This window comes from Crocuta crocuta, unplaced genomic scaffold, assembly GCF_008692635.1.
Source record: "Crocuta crocuta isolate KB4526 unplaced genomic scaffold, BGI_CrCroc_1.0 scaffold299, whole genome shotgun sequence".
Classification (NCBI taxonomy): Eukaryota; Metazoa; Chordata; class Mammalia; order Carnivora; family Hyaenidae; genus Crocuta; species Crocuta crocuta.
In genome coordinates this window covers 8,380,380-8,394,368 of record NW_027532747.1, presented here as the reverse complement: position 1 = coordinate 8,394,368, position 13,989 = coordinate 8,380,380, and the positions used below count along the sequence as shown (strand labels likewise).

General features: G+C 55.5%; 1 protein-coding gene across 1 annotated transcript in view; it reads right to left on the bottom strand.

The window, feature by feature from the left end:
- Positions 1–599: 599 nt before the first annotated feature.
- PRIMA1 (proline rich membrane anchor 1) overlaps positions 600–13,989 on the bottom strand; it is a 61,950-nt gene continuing 48,560 nt past the window's right edge. Inside the window, exon 6 of the mRNA XM_077780958.1 lies at positions 600–3,609. Coding sequence (XP_077637084.1) covers positions 3,507–3,609 — 103 coding nt within the window. The 3' untranslated portion in view covers positions 600–3,506. The remainder of the gene's footprint in view (positions 3,610–13,989) is intronic.

The window sequence follows — 13,989 nt, the reverse complement described above, 5'->3', positions numbered from 1 at the left end:
AGCAACATGGAAAAATTCCTAGCTGCTGCTAGTTTTTTCTTCTTAAAAATTTTTAATGTTTTCTAAAAATTTATTTTTGAGAGAGAGAGAGAGAGAGAGACAGAGCTGGGGAGGGGCAGAGAGAGAGGGAGACACAGGATCCCAAGCAGGCTCCAGGCTCTGAGTCCAACACGGGGCTCGAGCTCAGGAACTGTGAGATCATGACCTGAGCCGAAGTAGGATACGTAACTGACGGAGCCACCTGAGCGCTTCTGGAAGTGTGGTATTTTAGGTAAACCAGTCCCAGGCAAACTGGGACAGTTGATCTTCTCAACTGAGTCAAGGATCAAGATGGCCAAGGGCAGGGGAGGAGAGACAAGGTTGTGTACCTTGGCGTCCCCATAAATGCCAGTCTTGGGTATTGTGATGAAACCATATGGAAATGAAGCAAACGCCACCCTGGGTTTATGACCAGGCAGAAGGCAGGGTCACACCCCACACTCAGCCCCCTCTCTCCTTCCCATGCCTCCCCCCCACTGCCCAGGACCAGACCCCAGCCACAAAAGACAACCGACAATCGTCTTTATAAGTATATTTTTATTGAAAATAAAAAAGGCATGGTACTTTCTTCCTCATAAGTAGCATCCAGTCCGCCTCCCCCTCCCCCCGCAATGCTGTGGGTCCTTCACCCTGTGTGGTCTCAGCATGAAATCCACATTAGTGGCTCGCTGGTGGACAAGACGGCACCGGCTCGTACATTTGTCCATTGAGACAGAACGAGAGACACAAGTCGTCTCCCTGTATGCACACGGCACATTGTGAGGAAGGCAGATCTCAGGATATTTACATTCATGCATTAGATATCCCATACTACCTGGGCTGTTTAAGTCAGACTTTGTACAGATTCAGAGAGTACAGTAATTTTATATAGATATAGATATCTCTTTAAATATATATATAACTATATATAATATATATGTCTATATTTTTACAGCTATTAGTCTCTCTTCCAAAACTTGCTTTAGAAGCTTCTCAGTAACACCTAAAAACTCTTGGAGATCCTATATGCCATTCTAAGTTGGGCTCAACTAGGAGACAGTTAAAAAATACCTATTTGAGAAAACGCAGAGAAGAAATGTGCATTTCGTTCTCGACCTCAAGGTTTGGGCTCGCCTGAAGATTGGTCTGAGTTTAGGGGCTGCAGATACATTCCTTAAATAAAAGTTCTGATTTCAAATACCAGGGTGGTGTGGTTTTACGGATGCTTCTTGTCACTTAAGTGAAGAATCCAGTGAGGCTCTCTTGCGACACATGTGACAGTATCCAAATGGCCAGTTCTGGGTTTGAGGGAGGGGGGCGAATTCTTTTTTAAAAACTGGATTCTTCTCTTGGTTTTCACAAGCTGAGCGAGAAAAGACTTTACAAACCCAACTTGGGGGAAATTTATCCACAAACTTTTCACGGAGCCCTGGCTGTGTCCCCAGGGAAGGGGATACTGGCCCCAGAATGAAGGGGATGCCAAGGGTGGATTGGGAAGCCCCGAAGGGTGAGACCAAGTGTAAAACCCCCCAGGTTTCAGCCAGGGTCAGGGAAGGTGGGACCCACAGAGTGGTGCAAGGCTGGGCTGCTCCCTGCCTCCCTTGACGTCTCCCCAGGCCAGATGCCCAGCACTTCATGACCCCTTCCCCAGGACCTTCCCCTCTGACCCAAGGTGCCTTCCCATCGCTTCCGAGGCCAAGGTGGTGTGTGCATGGAGCTGGGGTCCTGCCTGGGTGTCTGCTCAGGGAACATGCAGGGGACTCAGCGGCAGGCTACGGGAAGTAAGGGAAAGCACCTTGCTGCAGACCCCACACCCCCTCGGGGCAGCGACGAAGGCCACCGGTGGCACTGTGCCACGCTAAGGTAGGCAGGGAAAGCAAAACGCGAATGCAAACCCAAACCGGGTCCTCACACAGAAGGAAAACCAAAAAGAGGAAAGAACCCTTTCTGGGAGGGTATGGGCCTGGGTCTGTCCTCAGCCTGCTCTGCTGACCTGCGGGAAGGACCGGGTGAGGGTCACAGCAAACTCACCTTCTCCCCTCTGCTCTCCGAAACGCAATGGAACACAGCTCCGTGGGCAAAGGGATTTACAAGGTGGCTCTCCAAGGCTCTGCCCAAACAGGGACTTGTTTACTGTCTTGCCCGGCTTACCTGGATGGCAGAGCCTCACCGTGGCCCAAGTACCTTTCAGAGAACCACACCGGTGGTCTGGAAAGTGGGCGGGGTCCACCTAGCTCAGCTCCTTCATGGAGAGAGCGGAACCGTTAAATGTGCCTTCCTTCCGAGCGAGTGCACGGGAGGGGACGGCACCGTGGGGTCAGGAGTGCTCTCCCAATCCAGGCGATGCCAGACCACGCTGTCCCCACGGGCCTAGTGATGTGCCCACAGGGCGGGTGGCCACCTGGGAAACAGGCCGGGGGACCAGGATCACCAGGTGTGGATGGCCCTCTCTCTCCCTCTCCTTCCTTCCCTTCATCCACCAACCCCGGGGCGTTTTCAGCACTTTTAGAACAGAAGACATGCAAAGGTGGCCGCTGGGAGAGCACCACCTCCTTCAGGTGAGGGGAGGCTGGGGACTCCCCGGAGAGGGTCTGAGTACCTGGTCAGGGCCTTAGGGGGTCATCGGGGAGACCCAGCGCCAGGCCGGGTCAGCCTAACCCAAAGTGCTGGGCTTGGCACGAGTGGTGGCCTCTGCCGGGTGAAGGCAGGGCCTGGCTCACATGGAGGCGTCAGTTTCCGCGAGGATCAAGTGTGGGTCTGCGAATGGGCAGAGGGGCCGCTTTCCCTCCCGGGTCCTTGGCCTGGCGTTCAGTGAGTTGTTTTGCTTCTGGAAGGTCAGACACTAGCTCTGGGTGAAAAAGAGCCCCTCTGTCTGCTCAGTCAGGAGAGGACCTTGCAGGCTGGGCTCACAGCCCCCTGTAGCAGGGGTCAGAAGTCAAGGGCCAGGGGCCTGGGGTGTGGGAGGGAACAGAGAGGAAGGAGGCAGGCCCCGAAGACTAAAGACAGTCGCCGAGGGGGTGACAGAGAGATGTGTGGGAAGCACCTTTGGAAGGGGACATCTCATGGCTGTGCCGATGGCTTCTGTTGGGACGCATGGTGACTGGGGAGCAAGCAGTCTTCCTGGGGAGGAGGAGGGGTTTTTTGAAAGGACCACCTTTCTCGTGGCTAAAGCAGGATGCCCCCCCACCCCTGCAGACAGACAGACTCCCTGCCTTTGTCAGAGCACAGTTGGGAGACAGTAAATCAAATACAAGATGGAGAAGAGACACGGAGAGCGTTTGTGGCGGCGCCGCCCCGGGTGCCACGTGCAGGTGAGCCCGGCGTCCACACTGTCCCTGCCCGCGCGCTGGCCAGGGGCGGGCGGGGAATGGGACGGTGTCTCCTTTGGAAGTCCTGGACAAGCCCAGAGTCAGCTGGTGTCCTGCTTTCCCGTGTCCGCCAAAGCCACCAATGTGCCCCTCTGGCCAGCGGGGCCGGGGTCTGCAGACTCACACCACGGCGTTGTTCACGTCCACGCCTTTGTGGCTCTGCGAGGAGGCCATGGGATACTCAGCAGCGCTGGTGCCGTTCTCCTCTTTCCTCAGGGGTTTCCTGGGAGGGGAGGCAGGGACACCATTAAGGACAAATGGCTCGGCTGGGGGCATCATGGCCCTCGAGTCAGGCCAGCAGACTCTGTTCTGGGTTAGCATCCATGGCTACTGGTACTTGTGGGAGCCGATTAGGAGCTGGGTGGGGGGAGTCTTAACGAGGGGGGCCCACATAAGTGCCGTGCGCACCAGGGCACAATTGAGAGTGAGAGAGGAGAGCTGTTAATAATGAAGCAGGGACACTAGGCATGAACTAGGGCTCTTTGGGACAAATGAGAGCGGAGAACCTAGCGTCAGCCTCGTAGGACACACAGTCAGGCTTTGGTTGATCTCCGACGATGAGCAAACGGACGTGAAGATGCATATTTGCAGGTGTAGAGGGTGGATTTTGTAGCCTTGCCCCTGTGTGGTCACAGGTACATGGAAAAGGTGATGAAGAGGATGGCGGGGAGGTTGATGCTGGCGGTGGTGATGGTGGCCTGGGGCGGTGGGGATAGTAATGGGGTGGACATGGCGGTGGAGGTGGTGGTGGTGTTGAAGGAGGTTGTCATGGTGGAGTTGGCGGTGGAGGTGATGGTGATGTGGTTACGGTAATGGGGGTGATGATGGTGGTAGTGGTGGTTATGGTTATGTCATTGGCAGCGATTATGGTAATGGTGGTGGTGATGGTGGTTATGGTCATGGTCGATAGCAGGGTTATGGTAATGGTGGTGATGGTGGTGATGTTTATGGTTGTGTCGATGGTGGCGGTTATGGTTATGGGGTGATGGTGGTGGTGGTTATGGCTGCGTCGATGGTGATGGTGATGTAACAGTGAATGTCCAAACTAACTAAGTGCACACTAGTGGTTCTCAAGCATTTCATGTAGGGCCATTTGAAGACCATTCCAGAGGCTATTTAACCCCAAAAGCCATTCCTCCCATACAAACAAGGCCCGGGAAGGCTGGGTGGGAGGCTTTGAGAAGGTTCTTGCTCACTTGCAGAGGTTCTGAATGTGCAGTACTGCTTTCTGGCCTGGCTCCAATCCCACCTCCTCTCCTGGCTGGTTCAGGAGTGCTCCCGGCCCCTGGCTACAGTCTCCCGATCTAGGCCACACACACCGTGGAGCCCAAGCCCATGTCACAACACTGTTGTTATTCGGGTGAATGTGAGGCCCGCGGGGCCGTAGCTCACTCCCCTCTGTCCCCAGGAACGCTGGGGCTGAGCCTGAACTGGCCTTTGCTGTGTAGTGTCTTAACTGAATGTCTAAGGCCATCTCTGAAAGCCTGGTCGGTGATCGATTGCTTCTGCCTTCTCAAATGTCCCCAGAGCCTCCCGGAACCCAGCCTGAGGACTGGTACTTGGAGCCTAGTTGGCTGCCCATGGGATAAAGTCTCAGGTGAATTCGTTTGGGGGGGCAGAGTCTGCAAGGTGATTATCAGTAGTTTTAAGGGTGGGATTTTCAGGCCCGTTCAGAGACAATACCCTGAAATCAAATCTAGTAACTTCCCTTCCCTTTTTTTCTTGCTGTAGAACGAGCTCACAAAACACAGAGAGAAACCCAAGTGCATTCATTTTGGGTGTCAGGCTCAGCCACAGTGGCTTCTAGAAATGTGAGATGCAAACCAGCACTGCCTCCCGTGTACACTGTACAAAGCACTCTCAGCTACAGATGTTCCTGTCCCCTCTCAGTATGGTCCCCTGAGGAAGCTCGGCCTGGGGTTAAGAGATTCAATATCTGGGGAAACTGAGGCTTAGGGATAGCTGTGACTCGCCCGAGGGTCCCCAGCTGGTCGGTGCTATGGCCTGGACCACCACCTGCTCCTACCATATCCTGGTCCAGACATCTTTCCCTTAAGTCAGAACCCCCAGCAGGCAGCATCCCCACAAACGGGCTCTGTGGTCCCGTCAGCTTGGAAAGGCCTTCTACCTCCCTGCTCCCGGAGAATTCCAAAAGTTCTCAAGAGTCAAGAAGCCCATTTTGCTTTAACCCAGCATATCCCAAGAACCCCACTTATTTAGAGGCTCCAGATACTTTCTGGAACCCCCAGGTATGTAGAGGTCAGATGAGTTGCCTTGTTTGTTATGAGCTTATGGAAATACAGTTTCTGAGCCAACCTCTGCCCCTGGGCCCTTTCTCCCTCAGTCTCCTTCCTGTCTCCCCGGTGCCCACTCACCATTCCCCAGGGGCTTCAAGCAGCTCTCACTCTGCTGGGTGGGCTTCCTTTCCGACTCTGAGTTTGCATGGCCCGGAAAATTGGGTGGAGGGTGCACCTTCTCACAGTGAGATCCTGTGTTGCTCTCGCCATGAGGCCATCGATGGACTTAAGGGAGCTTCCTACATTTATCATCAATATATGAAGCAGGGGTTGGGGTGGGGAGGTGATGGACATCGGGATCGGGATTCCAGAAAATATTAACAGGCAAAAATCTCTGAGCCCAAACCCACACTGCATCACTGCTTTTCTCCCTAACAAATATTTGGTTATGGGCTAGGTCTGAAAAATCAACTGGAAGGGGTCCAGGTCAGGGGAGATGAGGCCGAAGCGTCTTCAAGAGTGGATAATGGNCTCCTAGAAATAAATAAAAACATTAAAAAAAAAAAAGAGTGGATAATGGAGAGGTGCATCTGGAACTCCCACGGAAATGGGCAAAGCATGGAGGGCAAAGAGTTTCCGCTTTTTAGGGTGAAGGTAGGAAATCTGCAGGACTTCTGCCAGGAGAAGAGGTGACATTTCTAAAGCCAGGCTGCTGACTAGGACATCCCTTTGCGTTCTCGGGGCCTTAGAGGGAAATGTTGGCCCAGAGGGCCTGGCAGGAAGCAAGCCCGGCCAGAGGGACACTGAGGGCGGGGCCAGGAGGCAGCCCCAGGGCCGTCTCAATGGCCCCAGCCAGCCTCCCAGCCCAAGACCAGCATTGTTCCTGGACAGAAGTCTGGGTAGGGCTCCACCCAGCAGAGTAGCACCTGTGGCTGGCACAGCGCCCCCTACAGGAACATTCCAAGAGCCTGGGCGTGGCGAGGGCAGGGGTTAGTGTCCCAAAGTTTCTCCTGAGAAATGGGCTTGGTCTGCTCCCGTTCTCTACTAGAACTGAGCCCTCAACCATTCTACTCCCTGGGCTGCTGCCTCGGGCCACTCCCAAAGCCTGTCTGGGATTCACATAAGCCCAGTGGAATCTGGGGTTTTATCTACAGACCGAGAAGGCTCTACCTCGTCCCTCCCCCCACCTCCCTTCCACTAACGGGGCACTTCAGGGTGACGCTGCCCAAGTGCTGGGATGTCATGGCTCAGGGCACCCAGGCCCCACCCCTGCTAGCCGTGTGACCTTGAGCAAGCCCCTTAACCTCCCTATGCCTCAGTTTCCTGGTCTATAAAATGGGCACAATAAGGGTGTCCATTTCATAGGTTTGCTGGGAGAATTAGGTACGTTAATGCAGGTCAAGCACTTAGATAAGCATCTGGCATACAGCAAGTGCTCCATAAGTGTCGGTTAGCTCTCAGTACTGCTATTGGAAAGGTGCCAGCTGGGAGCCGTCCTGTCAGCCGGCAACAGCCAGCGCTCTCTAGTCTGCACAGACTTCCTACCTAATGTGCGCCCGGGGGGCTCCGGAAAGGCCAGAGAGGCCCGCTGGGACCCAGTGTGGCTCTGCAGTGCAGTGCCGTGAGCCAGCCAGGGCTGGTCCCGCTAACCCAAAGTAAGGCACGCGCACCCCGGTGCAGGAGGAGATGGCCGCGGATGGCCCCCTACAAGGCCTGGTTCCTAAAACCAAGAGAGAGGGAAGTGAGCTTTTCCTGGCATGTTCAGGATTCCTGCCTGCCGGAGGGTGGGTTCTCCACGCTGAGACCCCTTCCCCCCTCGCCCCCGGCCCGGCCAGCAGCAGGCACTGCTCGTTCTTTACACGGGGCACCGTGTAGACAGCTCGGGGGGCTCATGCCACGAGCCAGAGCCTCGGCAGGACCGCCTCCGCCCGCACGTCGGGCTCGGGCAGGGGGGGCCAGGACCCAAGTGCCCATCTCGGGCCCAGCTGACGAGGATGACAGGTCCCACCCTGAGAAGGGAGAGCTGCCTGGTTCGCTTCTGGGCTCACGCGCCCAGCGGAAGGAGCTGCTCTTAGTCAAGGGTATTGGTCTCAGACTCCTTCTTCCAAAGGCATCCATCTTCCCCGAAAGACACACACACAAACACACCCATACACATACGCAGCCCACCCCACCTATACGCAGCAGCACACACAGGCACGCACGCACGTCCATACACAGCCCACCCCACCTATACACACAGCAGCACACACAGGCACGTCCATACACAGCCCCTCACAAACGCACACCCCCTTCCACGATGAGATGCCTATGTAGCCTGCAGACCTCTCCAAACCTGGGTCAAGAAGCCAGAAAGAGCCCTTCCAAGCCACCACGGGAGTCATCGACCAGGAGAAGCAGCGGCCTCCTTTCCAGCCCAGCACGCTTTTCCCCTAGCACCTGGGTGAAGGGGAGTCGGGGACGCAGCCATCGGCGCCCTCACGCTCCAGCCGGACCCACTGTGGGACCTTCTCCAGGGCTTCCTTGTTGAGCCGCCCCAGGCTGAGCAAGGCGAAGGCTGGCGTCTGCGAGTCTCCCGGCTTCTGCTCGCCCCTGGGACCCAGCCAGCAGGGCCGGGCACCTGGATCTCTTCTGAGCGCCGTGGGGAGCAGTGAGGACTCCTTAAAGCAGGGGTCCGGTCTCTCCCCTCGCCCTGCCCCACCTCCTCCCACCCAGCATGTCTGGAGAGATGAGTTCAGAGAGGGATGGCCCCCAGGAAGCAGGGACTTTCCCCCTGGCCCTGAGCGCACCCACAATCTGCCTGCCTTTCTGTCAATGACTGGCCTGCACGGCCATGGGTCCCCGGTGCACAAAGAGCTCGTCCCTGCTGCACCCGTGCTCCCGCCAGGACAGGATTTCATCAGCCGCCAGAGCAGGTGGGTCCCTTTTGGGGGCGCGGTGGGGGATAAATGAGCCCAAATGAGCATCTCAGCCCGAGGCAGGTGGGAGCAATCTCTTGTTGGAAGAAGGACTGTGGAGGTGATAGTAATGAGATACTGCGGCACGGAGGACTCAGGAGAAGCCTGTGCGTCGCCCCCACCAGTGGGGAACGGTGAGCCCTGCGCCCCCTGGAGGGTGGCAGGGGCCCCGGAGGAAAGAGCACCGGCCCCGGAGTTAGAAGACTGAGTCTTGGTCCCGCACCAGCTCTCTGAATCCAGCCGAGGTCCCGAAGGAAGTCGGATGGTCTCAGAGCTGCCAAGGCCATGTATCCGCGCTCAGCCCCCCACCGAAGGCAGTCCCTCCTCGGAGCGCACTGGCTTTGACTTGACTCCTGGTACTTGCATGTGGGACATGCAAGCTGGAGAGGTTGGATTTGGCGCCTGGGGTGGTGTTGCTACAGGAACGTAAAGGGACAGCAGGGAGAAGTGACAGACAGGAACGGATGCGTCTCAAGTGCCCAGTCACCGGCATTGACTCTACTTGGCCCAAGAGGTTTTGGCGCACGAGGTAACCCCAGTCTCGAGACTCCAGGAATCTGAAGTGCATTCAAGGTGAATGTCTCGCTCCCAGAAGTTCATGCAACATGAGGCTGGATGAAGACGTCCCACTCCCGTCCCCAATCCCTGAGCCCCACCTCTCAACTTCCTCCTGCCCAGCCCTGCCCTTGAGTCTACAGTTGGGCAGAGGCCAGCGGGGAGAGGGCTGGGCTGGTGGTGTGTGGGCTGGGGGGGGAGGGGAGGGGANACTCCAGCTTGAGTACAGTGAGGAGGCTGAAGACATGGGGAGCAGGGGGAGGGGAGCAGAGGGGTCACCCAAGATGGTCAAGGGGAGGGGCCAGGCATTTAAATTCGGGCACATGTTATACTCGAAAAGCAGATCCTACTTCATTTACCCAGAGGGAGAGGAAAAAAAAAAAACATGAGTTTACTGAAATTCTAAGTAGAGTTTGTTCATTTCAAAGGCAGAATTTGGCAAGTCTATGTAAACAAGCCAGAAAGTCATGGAATAGTTAAAACACGCCAGGCACCGTAGGGGAGAGAGATGTGGAAGACATGACCGCTTTCCCCTCTGATGGGCATGCAAGTGTGGGCGTGTGTGCACACAGTCCCTCACACACACGGGGGCATGTGCATGCGTAAACACCAACATTATGGGGCACCTGGATGGCTCTGTCGGTTGAGCATCCGAATTCAGCTCAGGTCATGATCTCGCACTTGGTGAGTTTGAGCCCCGTGTCGGGCTCTGTGCTGACAGCTCAGAGCCTGGAGCCTGCTTTGGATTCTGTGTCTCCCTCTCTCTCTGCTCCTCCCCTACTCACACTCTGTCTCTTTCTCTCTCAAAATTGAAATTTAAAAAAAAAAAAAACCCTTAAAAAAACACACACACCACCATTAATGTACCTGGAGCAGAAAACAGAAACATGAATCAAGGAGCGCTACAACTCCCGGGCTTGGGCAGGGAAGAAGGATCTAGACCAGCCCAGGATGTGGGTCAGAGGGGGTAGTATTTGAGCTGGGGCCTCAGTGAGGAGCAGGAGGGTCTCAGCTGTAAGAGAGGAGGGGCTGGAAACCTCTGCGACCTGAACCAGCCAGGCCTCAGTTTCCTCCTCTGACCTGGGAGGCTCACTTTGGCTCAGGAGAGCCAAATCACCACAGGAATCACCACAGGAGATTCATTCCCACCCCTCTGTGGCATTCCACAGCCCCAGGCCACCAGGCCTTCTCTACTCGCCACACATTCAGTAAGAACCAGTCCTTCTTGGCAACCCCCTCCCTGCAAACTCCAAAGAGAATGTCAATTTTAAAAAGGAAATTAACTTCCCTGGCTGATTTGCTATGGGGTCTACAATTCAGGAACAGGTCCTGAAAAAAACTGCACCATGGCGTCATGCGGGAGAGAGAAACGGAAGACAGGAGAGAGAGCCGAGTGTAGCAAGTTCCCAGGAAGCTACCATCCGCCTGGAGAGGACAGAGACTCCCGGCGACCACAGAACTGAGGGACAGATCACCTGAGGTATTAGACCACACTGAGAGGAGGCTCACCCAAGGGAAGCAAACACATCACAGTGCATGAGGCAACTCAGCTGCAGACAGTACATTCATCACACTAAGGGAGACTGTGGTCACTGAGCGCTCACTCGGGAGACACCTGTAGTCAGGGGACAGGCAGAGGGCGAGTTTTTTGTACGTCTCTGGGTGCTGTAGGGAGGCTGAGCCTTGCATCTTCCAGACTGGAAAGTCAACAGATAATGTGTGAAATTAAACAAAACTTCTCATAGTGGTAAACACATAACTTAGAATATGGACAGAGGGGAGCCAGGGTGGCTCAGTTAAGCGTCTGACTCTTGATTTCGGCTCAGGTCATGATCTCATGGTTCATGAGTTCGAGCCCCGTGTCGGGCTCTCCACTGACAGTGTGGATGGAGCCTGCTTGGGATTTTCTCTTTCTCTCCCTCTCTCTCTCTGCCCCTCCCTTGCTCTCCCTCGCTCTCTCAAAATAAATAAATAAACATTAAAAAAAAAAAAAAAGACTATGGAGAGAAATATCAGAAGAAGAGCTGAGACCCAGAACTGGTTGCCTCTCAAGAATGTGACTGGGGGGGGGCAGTCGGGGGGCTGCTGATGTTCTTAATAGGCTTGTGGCACACTGACATTAAAAAAAAATTTTTTTTAATGCTCATTCACTTCTGAGAGAGAGAGAGAGAGAAAGAGAGAGAGAGACAACATGAGCGGGGGCAAACACAGAATCTGAAGCAGGCTCCAGGCTCTGAGCTGTCAGCACATTAAAAAAAATTTTTTTTAAATGCTCATTCACTTCTGAGAGAGAGAGAGAGAGAGAGAGAGAGAGAGAGGNAAGCAGGCTCCAGGCTCTGAGCTGTCAGCACATTAAAAAAAATTTTTTTTAAATGCTCATTCACTTCTGAGAGAGAGAGAGAGAGAGAGAGAGAGAGAGAGAGCGACAACATGAGTGGGGGCAAACACAGAATCTGAAGCAGGCTCCAGGCTCTGAGCTGTCAGCACAGAGCCCAACTCAGGGCTTGAACTCACAAACCGTGAGATCATGACCTGAGCCGAAGTTGGACGCCTAACAGACTGAGCCACCCAGGCGCCCCTTGGTAGTTAGTCCCTTCGGATACTCCTGTCTGATTGTAATACATGGTCCTTCCGAGGGTGGTCTAATCGATAGATACCCTCTCCTCCCCACAGGAGGTGTGTGCACTGAGAGCTGGGACTGTGCCTGAAGCACCCAGGCCACGACAGAGCCCCTGTGGCAAGTGTGGCCCCGCCACCTGGCCTAGCCCTTGGCAAGCATTTCCGTCAGCATTTATACCTCTGAGACGTGGAATGCCCTGTGGCAGTCCTCTTTGCCATCCAGGGATGGAAACAAAGGCTCAGCCCTTATGGAGAAGGGAAACAGGCCCAGGGAAGACAGGGACCCCCCCCCTGAGCTGGGCCGAGGCTGGGAACGGAGCGCGGAGCTCTGAACTCTCAGTCCCGGGTTCTTGTAACAACTCCGGGCTGTCTGATGTCATGTGTGTGCCAGGCCTAGGGGGGTGGGGAGGAGGCTGGGGAGGGGCAGAAGGGTACAGAGTGCTCTGGGGCTCGATCATCCTGCAGCTGAGAATAAAGAAGCTGCTCACAGCCAGCTCGTGGCAGGGAGGCCATCGAAATGCAAGCTGTGTGGGTTCCCATGGCCGGGAGAGTTCAGGGTCATGGGCAGGGGACCTAGAGGCCACTACATGTGCTGGTCCCACTGTGAGCTATTCCCCTTCTCAGCCCCTTGGTCTGGTTAACACCCATCCCCCACCTTCCAAGAAACCTCTAGGGCCTCAGGTCTGGGTGAGGTGCCCCTCCTCGCCCTACCCCCGAGCACCATGTCACCCAGCACAGAGTGGGGCCTTTGGGTGCGTCTGTTGAGTCACAGAATGCTAGGTCTGTGTGTAGTCAGTGTTGACTAGACCTCCCACGTGCCCCCAAGGTCATGCCCAGCAAGGGTGCGGCGGGGGGCTGCTTCTGCACCTGCTCCCATCCCTGCAGAGGCCTGCACCCCAGATGCCAAGCCAAGCTGGCATCTCCAGAACCACCTTCCTACCCCAGCTGATTCTAGAACCATCCTCCCAGCAATCTGGCTCCCAAAGGCTGTGTTGGAGCCATTCACAAAGGTCTCTCGGAAATCGTCTTCTAGGCACTCCAGCCTGTGAGAGTTAAAAAAAAGAGCCGGGCTTATCACTGATTTTTCCTCTTAATGGTTTTACAGTGACATGAAATGCTTTTGTTTCCTGAGAGAAAAGCCATGTTTCAAATGAATTATTAACCAAAAGGAATTGGCCGTGAGCAAGAAATCCTCCACTGACTGGAGAAAAATGCAGACAGACAGCTGGCTTGCACGATGCTATCTCTTACAAAGCCCCCAGCAGAGGTCAGCTCGGTCAGCAGTGGGGGGCATTTGCTCTCCTCCGCGGCTGTAACATGGGCTGCCTCCTCCTCCCTCCCCCAAAGGGTTAAGCCTCTCCCACCCAGACCTCCTTCCAGGCCAGTTCTGGAAGTGCTGGCCTCTATTTCTGCCTCCACTTGACTGTGGACGGAGCCCCCTCCTGTCACTGACTATCGGTCCTTGAGTGCCAGATGTCCTTTCTGGATTATGAGGTCCGGAGGAGCAGAGGGCTGGGTCTTCACCCCATGTCCCAGGGTTTGCCCAGAAGAGGATGGATGCAGATCATGGCGCAAGTGCACACGGGACAGGGACTGTGCTGGTCTCTTTACTGTCCCCACTCACCCAGTCTGTCCTCTCTCCCTGCTCTGTGCCCTGGAGGGCTGACGCCTCCCAGGGCTGGTCCTGGACTCTTCTGCTCCTTCGGTTTGGCTAATGAGAGACATTCTCAAGAGACCTGGGAGCGTGGAGAAAATTTGGGGTGTTTCTCCTCTTCCTTTCCTGTTTTGGGGCTCATCTCCAGCTGTTCCAAGCACAGATCCTGCTAAGCGACCCTTCTTTGGAGTCTTGGGCTCTCTAGGCTCCCTAGTTCCTATGGCACAATTTCCTTCCCTTGCACTGGTCCTAAGGGTGCTGACTACCCCCACTGCTACTAGTCCTGGAGTGCTTCACAGGCACCATTAGCTCCCAGAAGGCGCCCCGCACACGTTCCTGGAAAGGAGCTCATACTTCTGAAGGAGCCCGCTCACGTCCCTGGAGGTAGCCCCGCCCATGCCCCAGGAGGGGAGCCCCGCCCACACCCTGGAGGGGAGTCCCGCCCACACTCCTGGAGGGAGCCCCGCCCACACCCTCGAGGGGAGTCCCGCCCACACTCCTGGAGGAATCCCCGCCCACGCTCCTGGAAGGAGCCCCGCCCACACCCTGGAGGGATCTCCCCCCACCCCTCTGGAAGGAGC